Consider the following 26,064-nt stretch of genomic DNA (forward strand, 5'->3'; position numbering starts at 1 on the left):
AGGCTCAAGAATTCACTCAAGTCGGTCGATAGACAATAGGAACATGACATTGGAAAGAAACAAAGACAGCAATTCTGACGTGTGGTTGACATGCAAATAACTATTAACCTCTCCAGCTGCCCGATACGAGACGGCTGACGGCAGCGAGGGCACGGTACTGAACGTCTGCGTTTGGGTGCGTCATGAGTTCCATGATTCTCGCCTTTGCGCCTGCCTCTTCGACTCGTCTGAGCCGGGTGGTCGTCGTCTGTCAGCACAGCTCGACGCATTGCGTTTAAGTGAGGGGAAGGAAAACTCACCTCTTTCCTCCTTCTGCAAATGTGACTACTTTTGTGATGTCGTTGCATGCTACGCTGAGGCTTTGTGCATCGTCGCTCTCCGTCAGCACCTTCACCAAGAGCTTGAAGCCGCCCTGTTCCTTCTGGCCCTCGTCAGCGCCCGACTCGGTGTCGTTGACGAGTGTCGTCGCATTGTCTCTCCAGAAGTCGTCGAGGCCGTGCGCTGGGTTGTCCCAGCTGAGCCTGCCAGAGGCCAGCTCGGAGATGTATTCGTCGTAGGTGCTCATGCCCTTGAGCTTCTCCGCCAGAACAGCCCTCACCGCCTCCACGTCCTCGGGTATCTCCTCGTCGGACCACTTTCTCGCGGCAAGCGAGTCCATCAGGGCCAGTCCTCGGCTTCCCAGCAGAGCGGGCGCGTTGGACGAGGGCGCCTTTTCGACGAGGTTGCGCAGCGTAGCTGCAATGACGCGCACCACTTTTTCCTTGATGGCGTTGCGCGCCACGTCTGCCAATAGGGCCACAAGGCCGAACTTGGTATTGAGCTGAGCGGCAATGGCATCGTCGAATGAGAGGAGCCAGATGCAAAAGACGACCTGGTACACCATCTGCACGCCGACACCGCCACCCATCGATGTCGGTCCCCTCGTTGGCACTCCTGCGACGAGTGTGGCAGCCGTGCTGCTGCTGCTGCTGCTGATGCTGGCCGCACCTGTGTTGGGCGTGGATGTCCCGCTCGCGGCTCGCGACGTGGGGGTAGCACTAGCCCTCAGAATGCTCCTTAGCCCCACGATGATGGTCATCTCGTCACCCCCGTTCTCTCCATCGTCTTTTGCTGTCTCGCCCATCTTTCGAATTTCATCGTTCCAAACGAGCTTCCTGTATTTGTTGTTCCTCAACAAGGCTTCGAGCAGCTGGATCGCCACATCGACGCCGTTCCCCTCGGCAAACCCGCCCTGGGCCTGTGGAGGAGCAAGCACGCCAGAGCCCGGCGCCATGGCGGCCGGAGAGGCCTGGGGCACGCCGCTGTTGACGAGCGACGACAGGAAGGAAAGCAGTCGGGGCAGCACCTCGGCAGGAGGCTCAGTGTGTGCATCGGATACGAGGAGCAGCGTCAGGAACTGAGCTGCTTTGAGCTGCGAAAAGTCATCCTTGACGTCCAAGAGTCTGTCTCCTGGGTCAGCAAATGCCATTTAAATAGATGCCAGATTCCCAAGCTGCTCACTTGATCAAAGGAGCCCACGGCCAAACATTGTTCTTGTTATCACCTTTGACATTCAAGAAGAGCGTTGCCCGGTCGTCCCTTCCGTCGAGCATATCGCTTACGAGGACAAGGACCTGCTGAAGCGTATCGGTCCTCGTCAGCTTGGCCAAGAGCCTGACGAAAAGGATTGCGTAATTGTCGCCCTGGCTGTCAAGCAGCTCGTCTGAAGCCTTGGAAGACGCCGCGTTCTGGTGGCCAGCATCGTCAACGGACCTGATCATGCGAAGCTCATCCTGCGATACGAGCTCGGCGCGCGCATAGCCCTCCCATGGAATCGGCCTCGACCGGATCCTCGCGCTGAGGTCAGAGAGCCAGACATTGTTGACCGGTACGAGAGGAGGAGCCAATGCCGAGCCATTGATGGCCTTGCCCTCGTCATTGTTGCTGCTGCTCGCCATTGTTGGTCCCCGATCTGGGCGAGAAGTCGCTCTTGTTCGGGCGGGCGAACTGACTGGCTCGTCTATGGCTCAGGAGTCGAAGTGGTGGAATTGAAATGGAGGTCTGGCCACACACGTGGTCTTGTATCCTTCCCACGTGTTGAAGCTTAACCCTCCGCCTCTTCTTTTGGTTTTTTCTTCTCGAGAGGATCGCATTTCTGAACGATCGATCTGCAACAACGACGGCTGTGAAAGCCGGGTGAGAAAGGCATAATGAGCAGCCCAATCGCATCGACCTCGCGGCAGATGCTCTCCGGCGTGGTCGGTCGAAGCGCCCGGCGGTACGCCACGTCGTCAGTGCCAGGAAGTGCTGCAGCGGCGGCACAGACTCCGGCAGCGGCCGAAGACCACGTCACAACCTCGCTCCTCCTCTCTCGGCCGCCCAGGATTCTCCGCACTCCTCACCCGTTTGAAACGGCCTACTTTTCCTACAATGCTCGGCTGCAGCGTGCGCTAGCCCAACCTTTTCCCAAGGACTTTTACTTTAAGCGCGGGAGCGCTGCCGAGCGCCGCTTTGACCAGGAAGAGGCTGCTCGGAGGGCGGCAAAGACGGAGGAGGCTGCCGCTGCAGCCGCTGCCTCATCGGAGGGCGAAGCAGGGCAAGCAAAGGGGCTGAGCGAGGAAGGGAACCAAGAGAACAGCCCTGCACCTCGCCAGACAAAGGCAGACGAGCTGGGCGATGTCAAGTCGCTCGACCGAGCGCTGGACAGGACCCTCTTTCTTCTCGTCAAGGAGCAGGGATCACAAGGACGAGGGTGGACGCTGCCCTCGACAATTGTACCAAAGAGCGGTCGAAGCGAAGGGAGCGAGACGTTGCATCTGCGTGCACCTGGCGCTGTGACGAAGCTTTTGGGTGACTCGATGGACATCTGGATGATCAACCACCTGCCTGTTGGCGTCTTGCCCCTGCTCGAAGCTGGGTCCGACAAGGTGAGTACTACCTGGCCTCTCGTTTTCAGAGATCTACATACAGATGCTAAGAGAGACATTTGGCAGACCTATGTGATGCGGGCTCACATCCTCGCGGGACAAGCCTCTGAGTCATCATCGGTCGATTACGCCTGGCTGACGCGCGAAGAGGTACAGCAGCACCTGTCGTCGTCCAAGGCGTTGCCCGGCCTCGATGCACTCCTCAGTCAATGACAAATCTCCGATTGAGCAGCTAAAAAAAAGAAAATTATAGCCAACTTGCATTGTATCAATCCCATCAAGAGAAATACTGTCCATGATTGTCAGCTTCCTCCTCCTCTATGTGTCTTTTCTCACGGCCTCAGTCGAGTGGGAGGGTGACCCCCCGACGACGCGCTTGGCGCCTGCAGCAATGGCCAGCATAAAGACCTGCAGCATGTTGGCCATGACAAAGTGCGTGATTGTCCTTCCGATCTCCAACCAGCTGCCTTCGGTCGAGACGCTGAAGAGAAAGTTGAGTGCGAGCACATCGGCTGCGATGCAAGCAAGCAAGACGGGCGGAAATCCGTCGCCCTCCAGACCCAAGCCCCCGACGGCTCCGTCTCCGAGCAGGGGAGGGCCGCCGAGATACTTGCCCGTCTTGACGGCCGGGATCGCCTGCATCGAAGCACGGGGGTGCGGAGGCGATAGGCAAAGGAGCTGCATGACGCTTCCGAGAAGGATGAACGGAACGAGGATCTTGAGTAGGAGCAGGGCTGCCATAAGAAAGGGCGAAAAGACGGGCACAAGACGGTAGACTGGTGAGAGATAGAAGCTCGAGATCGAAGCGACATTGCCTGTGTCCAACACCACATACAGGTGTCAGCATAAATTTCCCTCAATCTTGAAAGCAAAAAGCATAGGATGGTGCTCACCGGTGCCAAAGAAGCCAAAGTGGAGCATGAAAAGGAAGGTCAAGGCCAGCCTTACGTCCTCCTTTTCCAGTTTTCTCCGATCGAATACGCGACTGGTGAGCGCATCGACTTTCCCCTCTGCCGTGCGCTTGGCGACGAGCCTCTCTTCGTACAAGGACGCCTCGAGCTTGGCCCAGATGAGGAGGGTCAAGACGTAGCTGCCGAAGAACAGGGCTTCATCGCGGATCGACAGGAGGACGAAGACGGGTGCGAACGCAAAGACGATGATGGCCATCCTTTGCGAGGGCGACTTGCGAACATTGATAGCAGAGGAAGCCGAGAAGCCATAGGCAAAGGGCACGGTGAGGCAGACGAAGAGAATAAGCCAGGCGATGATCTGGTTGAGAAGGGGAAGGCCACGCTTCGCCTGTAGCTCCCTCGAGGACGATGCCGTTACGATGGTTGATACGACGAGGACAAGCAGCTGACCTTTGAGCACGTTTAATGTTCGAGACAAGTTGCCGCTGCCGCCATTGCGAGAAAAGAAGTTGGACGGGAAGGCGACAATTGTCACGCCCGCGGTGAAAAAGATTACGCCGGACAAGACGAGCAGGACCACGCTCTCCTCCTTGTCGACGCCACCAATGGTAAAGTGGCCCGTCACAATGCAACAAAGCGTCCAGAGGAGGAGTAAACCCTCGTGTCGCGTCCTGACCTCGGCGTCCATGAAGAGAGCAGGCCAGGCGAGGGCGAGCATGGCAAAGCCAAATGACCATGCCAGCCGCTCGAGATAGCCATAGGCCATGAGCTCGAGGGCAGCAAGCGCCAGTATAAGTCGCTGGGCGATCGAGATGAAGAGCGAAGCCGCAGGGGAACCTTTGTCGTCGACGTCTTTCGAATCGAGGGCAGAGCGAAAAGCGATGACTATGACCTGGCGCTGATTGATGATGCGAGCCCAGAAGAAGATGGCAAACGCAACGTACAGGTAATAGGTCAGCGGCGCCTCCTCAGCGACGAACTTGGCGGTGAAAGTTGCGCCAACAGGAACAGCGAGGATGTTACCCAGGCCGAGCGGACCGGACCGAGCAGGGAGCTGAGCAAGGGCTTGATCCTTGAGAACATAGCGGTGCAAAAGGAAAATGATGCCGTAGATCATCGAACCAAGATAACCAGTGCTGACGACTGCGACAAGGAGCAGCCAGTCGTAGGTCTGAAGGTATGTCGCTCCTCGGAGTGACACGTCGACGAGCTGCCTGATCTGGCGGAGCGCCTTCGGCAGTTGGTCGAGATTGATCAAGTGTTTGATGCGCGTCACCTCTACCTCTCCCGGTAGCTTGCCTGACGGCGCAGTGGGAAACTCAGGAAAAGGGACGTAGCGCAGCATCCTCTTCCTGCGATACTCGTCCTTGACCCTGTACATTTCAAGGATCTCCATCGCGTTTGCCAGGCTCGCCCGGACGCCAACCTCGTCAGACGCTTCGAGGTAATTTAGGGGCAAGATTCCCTCCGAATTGGCCGGCATGGGCACATTGAGAAGCGTAGCCTGTCCAGCAGCTACATATTGAGCGACCGTATCAGTGGGAAAACAAAGACCGCAGACTCACCATCAGAGGAGTGATATCAGCCTGGCGAACGTCTTCTCTCCAGATGCCGTCCAGGTCTTCTCCCCAGCTGCGAAAGTATGCGTCCTTCTCCTTCTGCTCAGCGCGCCAGGCCTGCTCGTCGCCCTCGACCAGGGCCGGTCCACGCACGCCAGCCCCCCATGCCACGAGAGGAGTCCTGGTGTTATCTGGCTCGCCATCGCCGTGGTTTCCCTTGTTGCTCATGCCATGGTCGGCCGTAAAGACATAGGCCGTCTTGCTCTCCTCTCCGTCGTCTTCCTCAAAGAAATCGGTCATCAGCGTCTCGACGCGCTGAACGATGGAGTCGACAACCATGAGGTTGCCCACGTATTCGCTCGAATGGGGACGGTAAGTATGCCCTGTTGTGTCGAGGCCGAGCAGATGGAGGAAAAAGACTGTGCCGGGCGCGCGGAGCTGGCTGGACAAAGTCTTGTTCTCCCTTGCCTCGTCCAGCAGCTCCGTCAGCCTGTCGAGCACCCAGAGATCCAGGTCGCTGGCGTCTGTCGTCGTCATCGTCTTCTATGCTCAGTTCCATGCTCTTTCGGCCGTAGAGAATGTTTGCGGGATCACTTACCTGCGGTGAAATCCTCTGCACTTTCATCGTACGTGCTGACATCGACCTTGTCCCTCGGAGAAGCACCTTGGGCAAACATGGGCAGAATATCCGGCGAGCCGAAGGAGAAGGTGTGGGTCGACTGGTTGAAGAGGGAATCAAACGAGACGGGATTCAACTTCCATCCTGTTGCAAAGCCGTTGTCAGCATCGCATACGGTTCGAAGGGACAAGGCTGGAATAGGCTTGACTGACCTTTTGTGACGGCGCTCACATCCTCGTACATGCCTGCGATGAGGGCAACGTGGCCAGGCCTGCTCTCAGTGGGCACGCGGGTGTGGCTGATGCCCCAGGCGCCTCGCTCGAGGGCAATGTCGCGGAGATGGGGAGCAGCATAGAAGGGCTCCGTCTTCGTCGGCTCTGAACCCAGCTGCGCTTTGGACCAATCCTTCTTGTAGTACAGTGACCCAACAAATGACCCTTCTTCATCATCCTCTACCTCTCCCTCTTCACTTTCGCTAGACTTGCGCTCCTTGGCCCATGGAGGCCACAGCTGCGGCGAGTGCTCCTTGAAGAGCGTGTCTGCTCGCAGCCCGTCGCCGACGATGAGCACGAGGCGCTTGGCGTCGGGCGGAGGCGCACTCTGGGCAAAGTAGGCGGAATCACCAATGTAAGTGTCGTTTCGCGAGAAGCGCCTGGCAGGGTGCACGACGGGCGAGGTGAAGTAGATGTCAAAGATCGATGTCGTATAGAGCAGGTGGAAGACAAGGGACAGGATGAGAAAGACGGCCGTCGAAGGCCTCTTCGCCTCGGCTTTTAGACTACGCACTTGGCCTGGCGCATCGACTGCCCCTGTCTTCCCGGCCGCCGCCGCCGCCGCCGCTGCTGTCGCCATGTTCGTTGGAAAAGGAGAAGAAAGCTTGAATTTCCCTAGAAACGCAGCACACGTTTTATTTTTTTGCCTGGCTCGTGCGCGGCGACCTTGTGCGACCTTGTGTGGCTGGGTTTCTTATTCTTAGCTCCAAAGCGGCAACAACGACAACGACGTCGGCGGTAGAGACGACGGTAGAGACGACGACAATGTTTCAGGGTCTGCCACAGCACGAGAGGCAGGAATTCTTTTCGCTCCTTGACGAGTACTTTGATGCACGGCCCCACCTCCTCCCCATCTCTGGCGGTGCAGACGAGGCAGCCGCGGCGACGCCTCCGCCTCCCTCCGCGCGTGGCCCACCCCCAACAACGGCAGCCAAGCCAGCGCCGCCTCCGACGGCTCCGCGAGCCACACCGCTTGCGCCTGCTGCTTCTGTGTCCCCTGCTCCCGCTCGGAAACCGTTCCATGCTGCGCCACCGATCCCAGCGGGACTATCCAGCGGTAAGGTGAGTTACATTCTCTCGCTCCATGTTCTTGCCTCCGCTGGAGACTGAGGGGAACCGTCTTTCTTGGAAATGCTTCTAGTCAATCGGGCGCATGTCGACGGCGAGTGCAGGATCTGCTTTTGGCTCGCTCGTAAAGGGCGAAAAGTCGCCTCCACCGCCCAAGAACCCGGCCGAGGCCATCGCTGGTGCATCCAGCTCACCTCGCTCCTCGCTCCCGCCGCCGGCCCGTCGAGGACCACCGCCGCCCGCTCCGGCTCCTGTTCCAGCGGGGCTGGGGCAAGGCGAGGCGCTGTTTGATTACGCCGTCACCGAGGCGGAAGACCTGGCTGTGAGCGAGGGCGAGACGGTGGACCTGCTTGAAAGGATCAGCGACGACTGGTGGAAGGCTCGGGCGAAGGATGGCTCGGGCCGAGAAGGAATCGTGCCAGCAACATACATCAAAGTCCTGTGAAGCAGAGGCAGATGTTGCCAGGCATGAGACTCAACGTGAAATTAATTACGTTGTCAGAGCTTGGCGATAGCGCTTGGGGAGAGTTATTAGTCACAGCCAGAGGGAAGGATTGATCGAAAAAGAAGAGAACGGGAAGCAGATTAGCCGTCCACGGTACCGCAGGGGTCTAGAATGGACAAGGACCTTTCTTTGCGGAATGCGCGCAAATGCGAAGAGAGAGAAAAGGAGAACTGTGCGCGAAGAATAACATAACTGGGGCCAAACATAGCTCTGCGTAACGTCATTTCGACGATGGACGGATGGCGCTGGTCCTAACTGTGTCTGGACAGGCTGCAAATACCAAAAGAGGGAAACTCAGGGCGTTAGGGGCACGGCCGGACGAAGAGGGCCGTGCACTTCGAGATACCACTTTTCTGCTCCCTTCTCTGGCTGTGCTAATAAGCCAGTCCGCTAAATGGGCGACGCTTGATCTTTCTGGTTCAAGCCACAAGCCACAGGTAAGAGAGACAGTAACAGGCGCCGGTACTCTCGAGGTGGTCCCTCGGTTTGTATCCTTAAATACGCTTCAAAAACGTCTTTCGCCATGTACGTCTTCCCTTTTTGGCCAATTATTCACGATGCTTGGCACAAACCGTCGCATCACCAGTAACTTTGTAGACCTATTTCTTACTCCAGCAGAATGATCTGTCAGATTTTGTCAAGTCTTTGAGAACACGAAGGGTTCGTTGAAAATTTGCATCTTCAATTCCGCTTGTGCCTGACGAAAGAGGGGCGCTGTTGGGCGTTAGGCGTCGTGACAAGCGGCCACAAATAGCAAAAAGAAAATCTTTCTATTGCACAATTTAAGCAGAGAAGGGGCCCTACCACTCTGTCAAACCCTACACCGTCTACCATACAACAAAGTGAGGGTCGTCGATCGCAAAGGGCTCTGGAAAAACATAAAGCCTCTGCACAACTGAGCTTTGTCCCTCGTGAGCTTCACAGACTTGTTCCACCCCCTCTACCCCAAAAAGAGCATGTCGATCTCAGAGTGCTTCCACGTCAATCTCCACCCAACTCCTCGCGCCGCCGCCGCGTTGGGTGGTCCTCTTCCCTCTATGAGAGACTTGCCTGCCGTATCATGCGCTATCGAACAGGACAGGGCGACTAAGACTGCAACATCAACATCCGTCGCTCATCCCTCAATCTCGAAAGGCAGAGGACAGTCTCTGTCCAGCCAACCATCACTTGCCCTTGGACTCTTCTTTCCCGACGCTATCTCTTCAGCACGACTCACAGCAACGATACCGTCACTGCAGCACAATATCGACGAACAATGCACCTTTCCGTCGACCTTTGCATTTAGAGACGAGAAGGTCGCATCGACATTGCTCTCGATGTCACTCTCGCCATCCCTTTCCGTTGCCGACGCGGCGCTTTCTCAAGCTCACGAAAATCATCACGTAACACAAATAAGCGACGAAGGAGTCCAAGCGAAGCGAGTTCATTGGGAAGAAGAAAAGGAGAGAACAGGAAGAGGAGAGGAAGATGAGCTGCCGCTAGTCAAGCTTAGAGCAGGAGATCCAAATCGACAAGACGAGAACAGCGTTTTCTCGACTCCAAGCTTTCCATCCGGTGTTCGCCTCCAACCATCCAGACTCCGAATCTTCGGCACAAATGACGAAGAGTTGGATGCGGACACTTCGATGTCTACCCTGCCTTCACTATTTGAAGACCTCACACTCTCAAACGCTTGATAATAGACAACAAACTCTTTAATGATTGACTCAGATTAATTAATTATGGTGGAAACACATTTCACTTCTTTACACTACGGCAGGGGCAGCCTTCCGTTGCAGAAGCATTCATCTGCTCGCTTTCGTCAGCGTCTTGGGTGCTCTGGCGACTGAGTTCAGCGCCACGAAAGGCGGCCTCAACGTCTGGATCGGTAGAGGTGGCATTGGTCGCGGTACTGTCGTCTGCAGAATCAGTCGATGGAGCATCAGCGACATCGGTAGCAGCGACGCGGCTCGTTCCAGAGGTCTTCCATGCCAGAGCCGAGGATGTGTCGTTGCCTGTCTTATCACTCTTATCTTCTTGTTGTGCTTGGTCCCTGTCGCTCTCTATAAGGTAAAGCTGGGGCTGATCGTCCTTGACTGGTTTCGCAGGAGAGGCGGGGACTGCACCATCGCTTTCCTTGTCCCAATCGTTTGCGTCGCTGGTGGCGTTAGCGTAAACGCTTTTTCCGAAGGTTTGATCCGTGCGATAATCACTCGATGGCTCCGTGTGCTTATCGTCCTGGGCTTGATGCACCTTGGGTAGCTGTTTCGACGACGTAGAAGCGTCGGAGTTCACAGCAGATGCCAGCTTTTCGTCGTGATTCGAGGTATTGTTCTTAGCAGCGGTGTCATTGGAGGAAGCGTTATCATGATTGTCCCTGGCGGGCTGTTCCTCCTCATCGATGGGAACGAATTGAAGTCGGACTGCTGTCATGCCTCCCTGATCCTTCGAGTCTAAAGCATTAGTATCGTGCTCTCGGTGCATCTTGGATGACGTCGGTGTGGTTGCATTGGTGGCGAACATTGGCTCGAGGCGACCGTCGGTTGCATTGTACGAGAATCTCTGCGAGGTGGTACCATCCTCGGTAGCGTTAGCATCTCGGCATGTCTCGAGATTAAGAGTGCTCGGCGGTTTGCTAGCATAAGTAGCACAGAGAAGCGATGCTTTGCCTTCCTCGCTGACGAGCGGGAGGAGAACTTGTACCGCGTTCATCGTCCTATTTGAAGACCCATGGTCCAGATTTTCCGTGGTCGTCGCGTTGGTGTTGATAGTTGATAGATAGACCTGGGTTCGCTGATTCTTGCTGGCCATGAGGCTGAACGCATATTCCCGCTCTCCTGTCGAAGAGTTCGACGACTTGTTGCTCGCGTTCGTCGAGTCGGTGCTTGTCGCATTGCGGTGGCTGACATGGACATGGAGTACAAGACCCCCCAGCTGATGGAGGAGACCTGCTGATGTGTCGTCGCCGAAGAGGAGGTTCGAGATCGTGACGAATCCAGGGATGATATTGAGAGGCGCTAGCAGTGGTTTGACCAGGTCTCCCACCAGGCCACGCTCGTCGAGGGACTGCGATGGCACACTAGTGTCGGGGCTGGGAATTGACTTATTCCTGCTTTTGCTGCTATCGACCTTGAAACAGAAGACATAGTCAGTAAAGGTCTTGGTGAGCGGACATGGCTGAGTCTCACCTCTCGAGAAAATGATATGTTGCGTCGACGTTGCTCCTGGGCCGTCTGCTTCCCGTCTTCCACGGTGACGATGCCTCCTAGTCCAATCTTGAAGGAAAGAGGCTGTGGGATAAAATAAGCTCAAGCTTGCATTAGGCAAATCAAACTTCCTTACCTCGTCAGACTCGAGTCGACGGATAAGACCATGGTGCTCGGCCCAGTGCTGCTGTGGGTGGCGGTCAACAACGGTCAAACTTAAAGACAAGGGCCAGCGAACCTTGGAATGGTGGTGGGGGTCCTTGCCGTGATAGTCATGACGTTGGTGCTCATGGTCATGAATGTGAACGTGATCATGACCATCGTCGCGCAGGTAGCCGTAGTGACGGTGGAAGCCGTCATCGTCGCCGTGGAGGTGTCCGTGGTCATGCTCATGAATCTACCCCGGGACATGAAAAGACTCAGTGAAGATCTCAGACGAAAAAGGGCAATGAACTTACGTGAACATGATCGCTGCTCCTTTTTGCTGTTGGCGAGCTTGAGTACAGATGTTCTTCGTGCGAGGTAGTGAGGACATCCCTCCGTCGTTGAGCTTGTTGCGGGAGAGGAGGCACGGGTGGGCTCGTCGATCTTAGCTGAAGGCCGCGTTGCTTTCTGGGCTCTTCGTTGAGGGGTACAAAGGCACGTTGGTACTGGTGGCGAGCATATACATGCGAAGGAGACGATTGTTGCCGAGGCTGGAGCGCGGCATCGGGCGAGGAGGCCGAATAGAACGACGTTGCGACAGGCCGACCTTCGACCAGGGAGGTGAGTGCCAGGGCAACGGTGAGGGAAGAAGCGACGAGCTGCATTGTTTTAGTAGAAAGAAATTGTGCTGGGTGTAGAAAAGGATCGCCAGGATCAAAGAAGATGAAGGGAATAAGAAGGGGGGCTGATCACCAGGATCAGAATGGGTGAGTGAGTGGATGGAAAGAAGAACGATGAGTCCGTCCAAGGGTGTTCTTATATTTTTTCACATCTGCAACAGAAGCGAGACCTCACTACTACTTGGGGTCGACTGCTAGTGCTGGCACGGCCAGCTGGGCCCCCTGACCGCCAGCCGCCAAAAAGGCAAGGCAGGCTTCACGGTGACGCCTAGGGAGCGCAGGCTGCAGGTGGAGTGAATTACGTAATCCTAGCGCGGTCCGTGCATGGCAAGGACGCGAACAAAGCGAGGCGGGCCTGATTACTCCTTTGACAACCGCCGCCGAGCGCAGCTGCGACAGCACCATGGAAGAGGTCAACGTGCTAATCCTTGGTGGGCTTACGCACCTCGCACGGCCGTTGCTCACGTTTCTGGTGAATCGCTCGCCCGACGAGAAGCCGAGGGTGGCCAAGATCAGAGTCGCCGACAAGCACCTTCTCGCTGGCCAAACGCGGACAACGTGGGTCGAGCGGAACGCCCAAGGTTCTTCTCTGACACCGACAACTGACGGCGAAAGCATCGACACAGGTACATTGACTCAGAAACAGAGGCGGCGCTCCAGGATGCGAGGGTCGAATACCGCCAAGCAAACCTCAATACGCCAGGTGAGCTTGGCGTCTTCTTTTCCTCTTGACTACTTAGACCACCTACTCAATTTGCCCCAACTCACAGCTACGGCGTCGAGTGTTTTTAAACTCGAAGCCGGATCCGTATTTGACTTCGTCTTTGACCTGACGGGTGAGGGCATCCTCACGACTGGTGAGTCTCGTCGAGCCTTGTCCAGAGTTTGCACGCACAGCACTTACAGTAATGCCGCGCAGAATCACCGGCCAACGTCCTGCTCGAGCGAACAACGAAGCTAGCAGGCCTGCTGGCGAGTGAAGCAAAGGCAAACGGTGCACGAGCTTACATCAGGGACACGCCGCCCTTTTGGACGTCGAAGCCAGACGAAGGCGCGGCCAAGGAGGGCGACGTGGCCAAACGGAGCCTTCCCAAGGACCCAAGGACCTACTTCTACTACGAGGCCGAGCGGGCCGTGGCCAATATCGACGAGTGGGTGCATTACTTCCCGTTGCGCTCGGATGAAGATTGCTGATGTCTGTGCGGTCACAGTCTGCCAGTCGTGCTGCTGCGGTCGGCCGCCGTCTGGGGACCTAGTGAGTTAGCGTGACTTCCAACTCAAACCCGGCCGATGGGCTGACAGATCAATCGGAAGACCAATACTATGGCCCAGTCTCGCCGCGAATAGCCTTGGGCGATGTGTATGCGTTCCTCCAAGAGCCCATGAAGGTGCTCTGGAGCCCTGAGATGCGTCTTAATACCCTACACGCCCATGACTGGGTCTCGGCCGCCTGGTCCAGCGCGCTGTGGGCCTCGTCTCGCGACCGAGCCCAGGGCAATGCTGAGGCGGGTGAGCGCCTGCCACCGCTGCCGATCAAGGAGAAGACATCGGCCGTCGACACGGAGGCGGACCACGAGCGGTGCTGCCCTCGTGCCAAGACGCCCGTGGCGCCCGTGATGAACCTGGTCGACGATGATGACACAACGACTCGCAAGCTCCTCGACGTCGTTTCCGAGCTATTTGGCATCGAAACGGGCTTCACAAACGCTGCTGTCAATGCCTGGGCCAAGGTCAACCTGAGCGGAGTCGCAGACGACATCAACGAAAAGCACGTGGAAGCCCTCGACAAGATGCGCAAGCAACAGGGAGAAGGGACAGGAGAGGCCGGCGCCGAGGGCAGGAAGCCATGCCCCATTGAAGTGTACCTGCCCGTTCAGAGCCTAGTACAGCGCTCCATCCACCTCGACGGAACAAAGGCGAGAAAGGTGCTTGGGGAGTGGAAGTCGAAGCAGAGACTCGACAAAGATTCCGTCGAGGCAGTCGTCAAGAGCTTCAAGGACAACGGCGCCTGGAGTAAGAATCCTTTGCCTGCCTTGTTTGTTGAGCTTGGCTGCTGACGCAACACCCTCTTTCTTCCCGCCAGTCCGCAAGTGATAATTCACCATCTTTCTCTAATGACACAAAATACACTACCGCATGCTTATCTACCCTGTCGCAGTCACAGGACCAAGCCTGGGCTTGCATCTACACTCGAATCCTTAATTCAATTGCAGCAATCTACACTACATGAGATCCTCATCGTCGTCGTCACCCCCTCCAATCTCTTCTTCATTCTCCTCTGGTGCTTGTTGCACTTGTGCCTGACTCTGCTTGGCCGCCACAAAGCTGGGTCCACCAGCTCTTGCCCTGGCTTCGACCTCTGCCTTTCGCATAGGGTCGTTCTCCTGGTCCTCGTCGTCGTCTGCCTCTTCGTTTGCTGCTGCTGCTGCTGCGGCAGACCCATTCGTCTGCTGCTTTGCCTTGGCTGCTGCGCTCCTGGCATAGGCCGCAATGTAGCTAACGTCGGTATTGAATTGGGCCTGGACGCTCCGCTTGATCCGAAGCATCTCCCTAAATGTCTCCTCGGTCCCGCACTCGATTTCGAACCTGTTCCATGCCTTCCAGAAGCCCAAGCCTCCCTCTGCGCCACTTCCTTCGTCGTCGGATCGGGGATCGACAAATTGAGCCGCATGGCCGTAGATGGCTCTTGCCCGGTCCACCTCGCCAAGCTTGCGCTCGAGAGCCGCAAAGCGGAGGCACATGCGCGCGGTCTGCCTGTCTGGCAGCACCTCAATCGCCCGGCTGTATACGCTGCGCGTCGCTGCGATGCCCCCGGCCCCCTCGGCCACCTTGGCAATGTAAAAGGCAAACATGTCGAACCGGTCGTCTTCGGACACGCGCTCGGTGGCGCGCTCATAGATGCGCATTGCCCGCTTCGACAGGCCGTGCTCCTCCTCGAGCTGACCGTACTTGAGGAACAGCGGCCGGACAAACTTCTCCGGACAGCTCTCGAGCGCCTGCTCAAAGAGGTCCCTCGCGCGCTCGATCTTAGTCCCGCCGTACCGTGCGACAAACTTGGACAGGTATACGTTCCAGAGCTCAAACGCAACAGGATAGGTGAAGGCCTCGACGCCGCGCTCGTACACCTTGAAAGCCTCCTCAAAGTAGTGATGATCCTCGAGGAAACCGGCATAGTTGATGAGGACCTGGGGTGTGGCGATCTTGAGGTCGATCATGCGATCGTACACGGCCTTTGTTCCCTCGACGGATCCATCACTGTCGAGGGCCTCCTGCAGGTCGACGTAGAACGCCCACAACTTGGCACTCTTGAACAGGCGTGTCTGCACGGGTAGGCTCTCATCGTAGAAGCTGATTGACTTGATCTGGGCCGCCGATCTTGGCGCGGCCGTCGCCCGAACCATGACTCGGAGTGCGGCATCAAAGTTGCCCTGGCGCGCCTCCATCGAGGCCCACTGGCACCACACGTCTGCCAGATCGTCGACGCGCTTAAATGGGACCGTCGTCGCTCGTTCATACACCTTCCTGGCCGAGTCGATGTCAGCCTCGGGCACCTCCTCGTCCTCGCACACTGGCTCCTCGCCCTGTAGCTGCTGCAAGAACTCTCTGCCGGCATTGCCACCCTCCTCATAGAAGCGAGCAAAGTTGATGAAGAGCACATGGTGGTTCGCAGTCGCCTTTCGCGGGTTGATCGTCTCGATTGCTTTCTTGTACGTCTCAACGACCTTCTCATCGTCGTCGCCGTGCAGCAAGACGCGCTTCTCCCACTCCTGCACGTCGTTCGGATTTCTTCGGAGCAAGACGTCGTTGACGAGGAAGGGCCTTCTCTCCATCAGGTCCTCGAATTCCTTCATTTTCTGATCCAGCTCAGCCTCCTTTGCCGCTCTGCTCTCACCCTCCTCCTCCTCCTCTTCTTCTTCCTCGTCTTCCTCGTCTTCTTCGTCGCCTGCGAGCGCCTCCATGAGGAAGCCAACGACATTCTCGCTCGTCTCGGCGTAAGCGTCAAAGATTTGGGTGAAATCTCGCACCGTCACGACATTAGCAATGCCCTCTTCAAAGGTGTCTTTGGCCGCCTCCAGGTCGTTTCGTCGAATCCAGTACGTAGCCAGGCCGGTCCAGAGTCGGCCTGCCTGGTCTGGAAATCGCGCCAGGCCGAGCGAGCGTACAATGTGCGAGACGGGCAGCCTCGACGACGAAGCCACATCGGTATCCGAGTCTGTGAGCTTGTATGCCGCGCTGCCAGACTCGCCAGACGACGAGGGTAGCGCGTCTTCCTCCTCGCGGTCCATCCCTACTTCGTCGGGATACTTTTCGCAGAGCTCGAGCCACTCGATGAGGAGCTGGTAGGCGCTCTTTCCCTCGGGCGAGGTGTAGCGGCCTTGCCCAGCCTCGCTCGCCAGCTTCAAGAGGACCTTTGCGGCCTCGAGCGACCTCTTTGCCTTGAGCTTGTCCTTCTCCTCGTCTTCCTCTTCTTCCTCATCGTCATCGTCCTCTTCCTCCTCTTCGAGACTAGCCCTCATGCGCTCGAGGAGGACGACAAATCGCTCCGTCAAGCTTGGGTCGACGGAGAGGTAGCGCCTCCAGATGCGCAGGCACGTCTCGCCGGACCGCATCTCGGCCCATCTGAGGTAGAGCTTCCAGACGCGGAGATGCTGCGAAGGGGCCAGTGTCCTGAGTGCCCGGTCAAAGGTGCGGCGGGTGTGCGTGTGCGACAGCGTCGGCGGGCAGGAAGGATGGAGGAGGAGCGTGAAGTACAGCAACCAAATCCGAGGGGCCTGTTCATGACTGCTGGTCAGCACTCGACCGCAAAGAGAGAGATCATGCAGCGCATATAAAGAATGCTCACCCTGGGTATACAGATCAGGCTGCGCTCAAAGACGGCCGCGAGGCTCTCCCACTCCCGATGCCCCACTCTTCCATCGAGGGGCTCGATGCTCGCGCCCTGCCGTTTGCCCCACTCCCACTCGTCGGCCCCCTCAACGCCGCCCTCCAAGAGTGTTGGGCCTGCTTCGAGATTCTGCTTGCCCGTCTTGATCTGCCGCTTCCAGAAGCCATCCAGTCCGCCCCTGGGCTCGGCGAGAACAAACTGCATCCGAAGCAGCAGGTAGTCGCGCCAGACACCGTAGGAGGTGGGGAACTGGGCGATTGCGCGCTCATAGGCAAACGTGACCCTCTTGAGCGCCAGGCGGTTCTCGGACGAGGCCAGCGGTCCCAGATAGCGGACCTCGACCGAGGAGAGGGCATCGTCGGGCGAGTGGAACAGCGGCTGGTTCTCCGACGGCCGGTTGGACGAGACGACGTGGTCCAGGTAGCCGTTCCAGGAGCGCTGGTTGTCGATATTGAGGAGCAGGTCCTGCTCCAGCGACACGTCCGACGCCGGGATCACGTCGAGGTCCGTGAGCGGGTCTGGGAAAGGGTAGGTGAGGGGAAAGCGCGAGACGACGGCCTCCATGCCGCCGCTCTCCTGTGCGCCCCCGCCACTTGTGGATGGCGCCCCGCCCTTGGCCTTCCTCGGCGCCATCGTCTGGTATTTGTGTTGCGTCGAGAAAGGTGCACCAGATGGGGAAATGGGAGAAGAATTCCTCCATCTCCTGCTGCTCGAGGCGCGTCACGTGCCCCTACTTCTCTCAGACTTTGCACTTCTTGCGGACATGGTCATTGACGGCGGCTCATTTGGATAAGTATCCCGCTACATTGGCAGCTGCTGCTACGAAGCTATGAACCATTACTTTTGATTGTCACCTGTTCCGGAGAGAGGATAAGGCGAAGAGAGAGGCAGAGAGGGAAGATTGCTTGGCTTATGTCATCCTCCAAGCGCTAAACTTCCTGTTGCGTGTTGTTTGACGAAACGTGTTGCCCTGAAACGGTTCTCCTTCCCACGACACCCCGATCGAGAACTCCGATGGCGCCCACCTCCCGCATCCTGCTCTGCAGGCACTCGCAGGCCGAGCACAACGTCGACCTCGACTACAGCATCCCCGATGCGCCCCTGACGGCCCTGGGCAAGAAGCAGTCGGCGGCGCTGCAGAAGCAGATTGCCGGCCTGTATGACTCGGTCGACGTCGTTGTGTCGTCGCCGCTCCGCCGCACGCTGCAGTCGACCAAGCTCGGCTGGGGCCCTGCCGTCGAGCGGCTCGGCGGAATTTCAAAAGTCGTGTGCCTGCCCCAGGCGCAGGAGTGCAACGACTTTCCCTGCGATACAGGCTCGCCGCGCCAGGAGCTCGAGAGCCTCGACGAGTTCAAGGGCTTCAACCTCGAGCTGCTCACACCAGACTGGACCTCGAAGCAGGGCTTCTACGCCCCGGACCGCGCCACGATTGCCAAGCGCGCCCAGTGGGTACGGCAATTTCTCCGTGGAAGACCAGAGCACACCATCGTCCTCGTCGCCCACGGCGACATTCTCCGCCAGATCACTTCAACCGCCGAGGGACCATCGACGTACCAGTGGAAGAACGCAGAGGTGCGCGAGTTCCGCTTCAACAAGGCCTGGGTGGACAAGGACGAGTGCTTCCTCGAGCAGGAGCACGACATTGCTGCAGCTGGCGGATACGAGGCAACGAGCACAGAGATGGACCTGTAGAGGATGCGCATGACTAGAGTAGAAGACAAAATGTATCAAATTGCAACAGAGGGGATCTTCTATCCCCGATGAACGCCGCCCATGCTGACAAGGACCTGCTTCTGTGGCTTTCTCTTCTTGCTGGCACTGCTGTTGCTGCCGCCCAAGTCTGCTGCCTGCTGCGACAGGGCCACGTCGCCCAGCCTCTCGCTGACCTGGTGCATGTCACCGTCGTCTTGTGCCAATCCTCCTCCTCCACCATCTATCCTGCCCAGCCCACTGCTGCCCCAGACGTTGGGTGTCGAGGTGCCGCTGCCCTCATTCATCGGTGTTGTTGAGCCAGAAGTGACGCTCCGGCCCTTTGACCTGGACAACACCTGTCGCTTGTGTGCAGCCAGGGCAGCCGCCTGCGCGTTGGTGGGTAGCGAGGGGAATGCTGCTGGGTTGGATCTCGTCGGGGTGTTCCTGGAGCCAGTTCCTCCACCCGATGACAGGGCAGGCGTCGAGGTGGGTATTGGACGACTGTTGGCGGCTGCATTGGAGTGGGGTGCAGCGTTGGCGACAGAGATGGACCAGGGCGTTGTGCCCCTGCTGGCTGCGTGCTGCTGCTGGGCATTGGCCGAGGCAGCGTAGGGCGCAGATCCGGGCACGGCTCTTCCACCACCGGCGCCACCCAGCGTGGGAAAATGTTGGCTGGAGGCCAGTCGCGAGGCAGACGATGTCGCAGCCCTGGGAGCAACTGGCCGGCCCGAAGCGGCGCGCTCGACAGAGGCCCAGACGGCATTATTGCTCGCTGCGTTGGACTTCACATTGCGAATCTGGCCCCTGGCCGCGCCAGAATAGCCATCGCCGGGCCCGGCCACCAGCGATGGGAACTGCGTCCTCTCCACTCGCAAAGTGCTCCACGCCTGTCGAACCGCCGTCTTCTTGTCCTCGTCCTCGAGCAGGTCTACGAGCCCGTTGACGACCGGTGACATGCTGTCGACGTCCTGACCGACAAGTGAATGAATCGAATCGATCAGGTCCGAGGCAGACATCTCGCCACCGCGGAACATCTTGACGCTGCCCCTGAACGACGTCATCTTGCTATCAGAGTTGCCCATAATGGCAGAGACGCGGCCCATGTATGCTTGGTGCCGGGCCACGACCTGCTCATCGAGCTGCTCCTGACGCTGCCGTGAGGTTTCTTGGGGCGTATCATCGGTGAGCCCAGCCCGAAAGATGGCTCTTCGAGTGGCATGGTCGGCCGGTCCAGCGCCTGGAACATGTGTCCGCGAAGCAAGACTCGAGATGCCGAGCACGTCCCGGTCCGTCGTTCCCCTTGTTGCTCCCGCGGCCACAGGCTCCTCATCGGCGGCCGCAGCAGCTCCTCTCCTCCTCGAAGGTCCGCCCCTCCTGCTGGTCTGCTCCCTCTGCGCTGCGCCCGACGAGGCCGAATCGTAGGTAAAATTGGCCGCGACACGCAGTGCGTCGCGCTTCTCCCTCGAAGACAGCTCTGTCCCGTGCTCGTTGACCTGATGCGCCTTGTAGTCCATCTCGCTCTGTATTGTTCCAGATTAGGCTCTCAGCACATGCATACATCATGATCATCATGATCATCATCCCCATCACAAAAGACCACAACGCACCTCGAAGACGACAAACTTCTTCTCCAGGCATGTGTTGGATTCGCACAAGTAGTGTGCATCCCGAAAGTGGCGCTCCAGCGCTGGATAATCTCGATGGTACTCGAACCCACTCGGGTCTCGCTTCTTGCAGATGTGGCATTGCTCGTGGTCATCGCGCATGTGGACGTAGATCTCGTCATCGGAGTAGAAGAAGCGCCGGCAAAAGTCGCAGTGCGGGTGCTCGGCGCGCTTGTGTGCGGTGAGCTCCGAAGCAGAGTAGAGAGTGTGTTCGTGGGCAAAGATGCGCTTGTGGCGCAGGCAGAGGTCACAGAAGAAGCGGCCGTGCTCACTGCGCGTGTGCGCCTTGAGGTCGTTCCAGCTGCTGCCCACGAATTCGCACATGGCATCGGGGCAGTTGAACCGAAGCAGGATCAAGGCTTCTTCCTTTGCTTCAGACGTCTCAAAGAGGATCGACAGCCTCTCATCGCGGTACGGCGTCTCCTGGGCCGTAAAGGCAAGGTAGTCCTTGGTAGGGTTCTTTGTAAAGATACACGTCTCGATGGGAGCCTGGATCGGCAAACTGTCAGCTAGCCAACTTCGCAGCAGAGAGCGAGAATTTCGGGATGCACTCACCTTGCAAAAAGTGCATTCGTTCTTCTTGTACAGGGCACGCAGCCTGATGGCGCATATGTGGCACGTTCGGTGATTGCACGACGGCACCGAATACAGCTGCACAGGCTCAGCACAGATGAAGCAGAGCTCGGCATCGGGGGCCGCTGCGGTGGTAAGCTTCTTGACTTGCGGCTCCTCTGCCCCACCCGCGTCCTTCTCCTTCCCCTTTTCAGAGGAAGCTTGCTTCTTCTCCGCTCCTTCTCGCTCCCTTTCGCGCTCCTTGCCGTGGCCTGACCGCTCCTTGTTGCCCTCTGCTGTGAGCTTGCCCCCAAAGTCTTTTCTCCGCCCGCCTCTCGGTCCACCACCACCAGCGCCCCTTCCTCTGCCGCGAGCAGAGGGACCAGCTCCTCGGCCGCCTTCTCCTCCTCCGTTCACGCTCATTGCCTGATCTTCAGTCGACTTTGGCTTCTGCTGATGTCGTCCGCGGCGCGCTCCTTCTCCACCAACAGTTTGTAACGTGACTGAAGGTTTGAATAGCACGTGGCCGTATCTTAGAGTTTTCTATTCAAAGACTACAAGCAACTCCAACGCGAATCAAAAAGGAAAAGGGGAGAAAAAAATCCGCAAGGCAAAAAATTTCGCGCGCGAAGAAATACGGTGCCTCGCGAAGCGACGCCCCCCTCCTCACCATCGAACCACTACTCATTGCCACCACCCCGGGGAAAGTATATCACTTCCCCTTTTCTTGCACCTTTACCAGCGATAACAGCGCACTTTCATCTACCCTTCAAGCCGTCTGCACAATTGCGACTGCTTGACCGGTAGGATAACAAAAGAAAACTTTTGCAATCATGTCGAAGTGAGTAGCCCTTTGCCGTCTTTCTTCCCCTCTTTCGACGAAAAGGCAACAAGATGCTGACAAGAGCTGCATCGAAAGGCCTGAAGAGAATGTCGACCTTCAAATCGCCGACGGCGAGATTGAGTCCAACTGGGACACGGTCACCGACAATTTTGACAACATGGACCTGAAGCCTGAGCTGCTCCGAGGCATCTACGCTTACGGGTGAGTGGCGCTGTAGCATGTATCTGGAAGGACGAATAGCAAGCTAAATCGCGAGTCCATTCTCTTCTCCCTTTCCACTTTCAAGTTTCGAGCGGCCGTCGGCAATCCAGGCGCGTGCCGTGGTGCCCATCATCAAGGGCCACGACGTCATTGCCCAGGCGCAGTCGGGCACTGGCAAGACGGCCACCTACTCGGTTGCCATTCTCCAGCGCATTGACCCCGCCAACAAGAACGTGCAGGCGCTCATCCTGGCTCCTACCCGTGAGCTGGCTCAGCAGATTCAGAAGGTCGTCATCGCCCTGGGTGACTACATGAACATCAACTGCCACGCCTGCATCGGCGGCACTGCCGTCCGCGAGGACATGGCCAAGCTCAACGAGGGCTGCCAGGTCGTCGTCGGCACGCCCGGCCGAGTGTACGACATGATCAACCGACGCGCCTTCAAGACGGACAACCTCAAGATGTTCTGCCTTGACGAGGCCGACGAGATGCTCTCGCGCGGTTTCAAGGACCAGATGTACGAGGTCTTCCAGCTCCTGCCCCAGGACACTCAGGTCAACCTCCTCTCGGCCACCATGCCCCAGGACGTGCTCGAGGTCACCAAGAAGTTCATGCGTGATCCCATCCGCATTCTCGTCAAGCGTGACGAGCTGACCCTCGAAGGTATCAAGCAGTTCTACATCGGCGTCGACAAGGAGGAGTGGAAGCTCGACACCCTCTGCGACCTGTACGAGACCGTGACCATCACCCAGGCCGTCATCTTCTGCAACACCCGCAGAAAGGTCGACTGGCTCACTGACAAGCTCCACGCCCGCGAGTTCACCGTCAGCGCCATGCACGGTGACATGGAGCAGGCCCAGCGAGAGATCATCATGAAGGAGTTCCGCTCCGGATCCTCGAGGGTTCTCATCACCACCGATCTTCTGGCCCGTGGTATCGACGTGCAGCAGGTCTCGCTCGTCATCAACTACGACCTGCCATCGAACCGTGAGAACTACATCCACCGTATCGGTCGTGGTGGCCGATTCGGCCGTAAGGGTGTTGCCATCAACTTTGTCACGGCCGAGGACACCAGGATGCTCCGAGACATTGAGCAATTCTACTCGACCGAGGTCCAGGAGATGCCCCACGACGTCGCTGACCTGATCTAAGTGTAGTCACTTAGACGTTCCCACCCAAAAGGAAATCCTATACTTTCCACTTCCTTCTTCTCCTCTTCTTTGATTTCCCATTTTGTTGGTCGGTCTTTGTCAGACTCGCCTCGTCGAAACGGACACATACCTCATTTGTGGGGTTGCCTTCCCTTTTTACCCATACACCCACCGCCTCCTACGTCTTGTTGATGCCAACGTCTCTGTCTTTTTTGTCTCCGCAAGAGAAATGAAACGGTAGTAACGAGCCACAGAGTCATGAAATCATGGAAAGAATCTTCATTCTGCTTTGGCAGGTACAGCCTGGACAATATATAATATTTCCGGCACAGCTTAGTGCAGAACGGGGATCAATGGACATGACCGAATGGGTGAGTCGTACCAGCAGCATAGCGGGTATAAACGTCGTCGGCAATGTAGAGAGTGACCACCAGAATCACCAAGAGAGCGAGCAACGAGCATGTCGCTTCGGCATTGAAAGGCCACCAGCCGTATCGCGCTCTTTTTCGCGTGACCGTCGGTGGCGGTGGCGGAGACGATGTCGAGATCCGAATGGTGTGTGGATATCCCAGCTGCGTCTTTTCCGGGGTGTAGTATAGCGTTTGACTCTCGGAGTCAAGCTCGTACCCGCCATCGCTAACATCGATCCTGAGGCTGGCGTACGCTGGGCCGAATTGGTATTTCGGCACAAAGATCTCCGTCTTTCTAGCCTCGGCTCTCGCTCGACCGTCGTTGGACTGAAAGGGAACTGAGTTGGCAAATTTGAACGTGAAGACGAAGTTTTTGGAGTCCCAAGTCGACTCGATCGGTAGACCTGCAATCTTTGTCGCATACGGCCGAATGACGGCTGCCAGTGCCCTGCCTCCCTCGTAGAGCTCATCATCCTCGCCCATCTTCCGCCTATTTCGGTCTTCTGCCCCGCCTTTCTCAAAGCACACAATTGAGAAATCCTCGTTGTTCCATCCGTCACCGTGTGCTGTCGTGTTGTTCGGATCGTAGTTCCAGAGAGTGTAGTGAAGCTCATTGCGCTCCATAGCCTCGATGAGGGCGTCGAGGAGCTCCTCGTGCAACGTATAGTTGCCATTCTGCAAGCTTTCACGGTGATTGAGGTCGAAGGGGACACCCACTTCGCCAACAACAGTCGGCATGGGGCCGAAAGACAATTTCCCGTATTTCTTCACGTTGGACAGCTGCTTGAGGTAGCTGTAGGCAGGTTGGTCAGCATTTACTCTTCTGCTGGGGGCTGCTCCGCATAATGACCCACTTCTTTTTGAGTCCGTCGCGGCCAAAGTAGATTGCTTTCCAGATGGCTGCCCCCCTGCTGAGACCTTGCACGTTGACACTCATCTCGTTGTGCATTTTGGAAAAGAGGACATTGAGGTCGTAGAAGTGAGGAGCGTATACGAGACCGTTTGGACGAATCGTGTCAATGAACGTCTTCGTGGCGTAGCCCTGGTCGTACGAAGCCATCATGAGCTCTCCTCGATCGGCTTCAGAAATCGTCTCGATTGTCTCTGGACTAGCCCACGGTGGGAAAAACTCGTTCGGAATGGGCTCGACAAAACAAAGGAGCTGGGGGTTGTTTTTGCGCACTCTTTAAGAGTCGATCGCGTACGGTTAGCAGCATTACATGCGACAAAAGGTGAGACTGAATAAACGCACCTCTTGAGGAAACGGTCAATAAAGGGAGCGTAGCAATCCCGATACCACTCGATCCGACTGTGTTCTTTTCCTGGTCGGGGATCCCGCTCAAAGAAGTCATCGCACAAAATGACGGGCTGCTCCTTTTGTCGGTCCCACTCCCACGCACCGTGCGCTCTCCAGATGCACTGGCCCATACCGCCATCCATGGCATCGGAGAACCAGCAGGAGGTTCCCAGTGGGTCGACGATGGAATGGTGCGAGACACGGGTGGGAAAGGGCCACGATTTCACGTAGCTGTGAAGCAGTAGTATTAGACGTGAGAATAAAAGGGCCCAGAACTGAACCAGCGGACTCACAAAGGCACCTTCTGGCGATAGCCGCTGCCCAAGGCCAGACTCTGAATAAAGCTTGGATAGAATCCGATGTGCAGGTCCGTATTGTAGTTCCAGCTAGCAAACAAGGAAGCCTCGCCAGTCAGCCCAGAAGCCGTGGAAATGAAGCAGATGCAACAGAGCCACAACTTACCTATGCCAGTCCTGGAGGCCTACGGCGCCTCGATGGGGCTCGTTCATGATGTCGAACCCGACAAGCGCCTCCTTCTTTGCAAGAACATCGGCCAGGTGCCCAAAGGCTTCAATGTAGGCTGTTTGGAGGTACTCGCGAATCGAAAGGTCTCCGTCACCCGTTGACGTTGACGAAAGATCGTTCTTCAACTTGAGTTTCCAAGCGAATATATCGCCAGCCCAGAAGAGTGTTGCCATCGTGACCGCTGCCAGCTTCTGATAATTGCTTCATTCCCCAGATTCAGCAATACGTGGAATACTAGAACTTGAGGGCGTGTGCAGCAATAACTCACGAAGGCCAGACAAAGGCGCCTACGGGCTCGGGTTTCTTTGACGTTTTCCTCTCATCTGCGCCACCCTGCAATTCATGAACAAAAGCGGCGCCGGTTGCTTTGAATCTTTCAACGTCGAGGCCGACTTTCTCAAATGTCCAGCCAGGAGCGCCGCTGCCTCCGCTGTACCGGCTCCATACATCCTGGTGGGCGCAAACGATGCATTTGATGCCGTACTGTGGCATCAGGTCGAGCAGCGCTTCGAGGTACGCAACGTACTCCTCGTCGATATCAGCGGGACCCTTGTGCGAAAGTGCCTCCCAGGTGACGGTGAGACGAATGAGCGTGTGACCCCAGGCGCGCAGCCTGGCGAAATGAAAAGGCGCCTTGCAAGCACAGACATTGAAGTCAGCGAGCTGTCATTCACTAGAGGACCGCATCAGAGAGCTCACCTTAGACAGGGGAAACGGGCGGCCGACAAAAGACACATTCCGGTGGTCGAAATAGCTCTCTGATGATTGCGAGCTGCCGTCTGCTCGTATAGGTCTGAGCCACTTGTCTTGCTCAGCTCATAACAATAGGCTAGACCGGACATGACTTTTGAGCACTTACAGCTTGCATGCTCCGCTCACGTTGAAGCCTCTCATCTGCACAATCCGGCCATAGCCGTCGACAAAGTGCCGCCCTGAGGTCCTCAGCGGCTGGCCACCCAAGGCCTTGCTCGAGAGGTCCGCCATTGATCGAGAG

The 26,064-nt window shown here is 57.2% G+C and overlaps 12 protein-coding genes across 12 annotated transcripts; 6 read left to right on the top strand and 6 right to left on the bottom strand.

The window, feature by feature from the left end:
• Positions 1 to 26: 26 nt before the first annotated feature.
• FA10DRAFT_302803 (ARM repeat-containing protein) lies at positions 27 to 1,969 on the bottom strand. Its single transcript, XM_025525171.1, has 3 exons — positions 1,501 to 1,969; positions 300 to 1,442; positions 27 to 227 (listed from the first exon to the last, which is right to left on the bottom strand). Exons 1-3 carry the CDS (start codon positions 1,935 to 1,937, stop codon positions 104 to 106), a joined length of 1,704 nt encoding a protein of 567 aa, XP_025376672.1. The 5' UTR covers positions 1,938 to 1,969; the 3' UTR covers positions 27 to 103.
• Positions 1,970 to 2,129: 160 nt separating this feature from the next.
• FA10DRAFT_268024 (hypothetical protein) lies at positions 2,130 to 3,301 on the top strand. The gene is made up of 2 exons (XM_025522147.1): positions 2,130 to 2,906; positions 2,973 to 3,301. The coding sequence occupies exons 1-2, from the start codon at positions 2,190 to 2,192 to the stop codon at positions 3,117 to 3,119; spliced, it is 864 nt and encodes a 287-aa protein (XP_025376673.1). The 5' UTR covers positions 2,130 to 2,189; the 3' UTR covers positions 3,120 to 3,301.
• On the bottom strand, positions 3,172 to 6,862 carry FA10DRAFT_295339 (alkaline phosphatase-like protein). The gene is made up of 5 exons (XM_025524466.1): positions 6,208 to 6,862; positions 5,975 to 6,139; positions 5,383 to 5,900; positions 3,800 to 5,321; positions 3,172 to 3,721 (listed from the first exon to the last, which is right to left on the bottom strand). Exons 1-5 carry the CDS (start codon positions 6,845 to 6,847, stop codon positions 3,225 to 3,227), a joined length of 3,342 nt encoding a protein of 1,113 aa, XP_025376674.1. The 5' UTR covers positions 6,848 to 6,862; the 3' UTR covers positions 3,172 to 3,224.
• Positions 6,863 to 6,977: 115 nt separating this feature from the next.
• On the top strand, positions 6,978 to 7,930 carry FA10DRAFT_146088 (hypothetical protein). Its single transcript, XM_025518070.1, has 2 exons — positions 6,978 to 7,329; positions 7,409 to 7,930. The coding sequence occupies exons 1-2, from the start codon at positions 7,033 to 7,035 to the stop codon at positions 7,778 to 7,780; spliced, it is 669 nt and encodes a 222-aa protein (XP_025376675.1). The 5' UTR covers positions 6,978 to 7,032; the 3' UTR covers positions 7,781 to 7,930.
• A 781-nt stretch (positions 7,931 to 8,711) lies between these two features.
• On the top strand, positions 8,712 to 9,547 carry FA10DRAFT_146111 (hypothetical protein). Its single transcript, XM_025518071.1, has one exon. It carries the CDS (start codon positions 8,797 to 8,799, stop codon positions 9,514 to 9,516), a length of 720 nt encoding a protein of 239 aa, XP_025376676.1. The 5' UTR covers positions 8,712 to 8,796; the 3' UTR covers positions 9,517 to 9,547.
• On the bottom strand, positions 9,545 to 11,938 carry FA10DRAFT_280480 (hypothetical protein). Its single transcript, XM_025523619.1, has 5 exons — positions 11,484 to 11,938; positions 11,264 to 11,422; positions 11,162 to 11,209; positions 11,008 to 11,109; positions 9,545 to 10,948 (listed from the first exon to the last, which is right to left on the bottom strand). The coding sequence occupies exons 1-5, from the start codon at positions 11,832 to 11,834 to the stop codon at positions 9,578 to 9,580; spliced, it is 2,031 nt and encodes a 676-aa protein (XP_025376677.1). The 5' UTR covers positions 11,835 to 11,938; the 3' UTR covers positions 9,545 to 9,577.
• Positions 11,939 to 12,220: 282 nt separating this feature from the next.
• FA10DRAFT_302807 (hypothetical protein) lies at positions 12,221 to 14,091 on the top strand. The gene is made up of 7 exons (XM_025525172.1): positions 12,221 to 12,407; positions 12,476 to 12,552; positions 12,620 to 12,706; positions 12,769 to 13,000; positions 13,061 to 13,104; positions 13,164 to 13,862; positions 13,933 to 14,091. Exons 1-7 carry the CDS (start codon positions 12,253 to 12,255, stop codon positions 13,941 to 13,943), a joined length of 1,305 nt encoding a protein of 434 aa, XP_025376678.1. The 5' UTR covers positions 12,221 to 12,252; the 3' UTR covers positions 13,944 to 14,091.
• FA10DRAFT_280482 (hypothetical protein) lies at positions 14,024 to 17,397 on the bottom strand. Its single transcript, XM_025523620.1, has 2 exons — positions 16,693 to 17,397; positions 14,024 to 16,621 (listed from the first exon to the last, which is right to left on the bottom strand). Exons 1-2 carry the CDS (start codon positions 17,365 to 17,367, stop codon positions 14,072 to 14,074), a joined length of 3,225 nt encoding a protein of 1,074 aa, XP_025376679.1. The 5' UTR covers positions 17,368 to 17,397; the 3' UTR covers positions 14,024 to 14,071.
• Positions 17,398 to 17,724: 327 nt separating this feature from the next.
• FA10DRAFT_268029 (phosphoglycerate mutase-like protein) lies at positions 17,725 to 18,535 on the top strand. Its single transcript, XM_025522148.1, has one exon. The coding sequence runs from the start codon at positions 17,749 to 17,751 to the stop codon at positions 18,424 to 18,426; it is 678 nt and encodes a 225-aa protein (XP_025376680.1). The 5' UTR covers positions 17,725 to 17,748; the 3' UTR covers positions 18,427 to 18,535.
• On the bottom strand, positions 18,456 to 21,078 carry FA10DRAFT_268030 (hypothetical protein). The gene is made up of 3 exons (XM_025522149.1): positions 20,646 to 21,078; positions 20,034 to 20,579; positions 18,456 to 19,946 (listed from the first exon to the last, which is right to left on the bottom strand). Exons 1-3 carry the CDS (start codon positions 21,063 to 21,065, stop codon positions 18,486 to 18,488), a joined length of 2,427 nt encoding a protein of 808 aa, XP_025376681.1. The 5' UTR covers positions 21,066 to 21,078; the 3' UTR covers positions 18,456 to 18,485.
• Positions 21,079 to 21,322: 244 nt separating this feature from the next.
• Positions 21,323 to 23,141, top strand: FA10DRAFT_242983 (putative TIF2-translation initiation factor eIF4A). Its single transcript, XM_025519298.1, has 3 exons — positions 21,323 to 21,483; positions 21,562 to 21,687; positions 21,773 to 23,141. Exons 1-3 carry the CDS (start codon positions 21,476 to 21,478, stop codon positions 22,836 to 22,838), a joined length of 1,200 nt encoding a protein of 399 aa, XP_025376682.1. The 5' UTR covers positions 21,323 to 21,475; the 3' UTR covers positions 22,839 to 23,141.
• Positions 23,142 to 23,188: 47 nt separating this feature from the next.
• On the bottom strand, positions 23,189 to 26,054 carry FA10DRAFT_231979 (glycoside hydrolase; the record flags this gene model as incomplete). Its single annotated transcript, XM_025518882.1, has 8 exons — positions 23,189 to 24,041; positions 24,103 to 24,432; positions 24,501 to 24,776; positions 24,839 to 24,931; positions 25,008 to 25,271; positions 25,339 to 25,703; positions 25,770 to 25,863; positions 25,930 to 26,054. The coding sequence occupies 8 exons, from the start codon at positions 26,052 to 26,054 to the stop codon at positions 23,189 to 23,191; spliced, it is 2,400 nt and encodes a 799-aa protein (XP_025376683.1).
• Positions 26,055 to 26,064: the final 10 nt, after the last annotated feature.

The sequence above is a fragment of the Acaromyces ingoldii genome (assembly GCF_003144295.1).
Source record: "Acaromyces ingoldii strain MCA 4198 unplaced genomic scaffold FA10scaffold_4, whole genome shotgun sequence".
Lineage (NCBI taxonomy): Eukaryota > Fungi > Basidiomycota > Exobasidiomycetes > Exobasidiales > Cryptobasidiaceae > Acaromyces > Acaromyces ingoldii.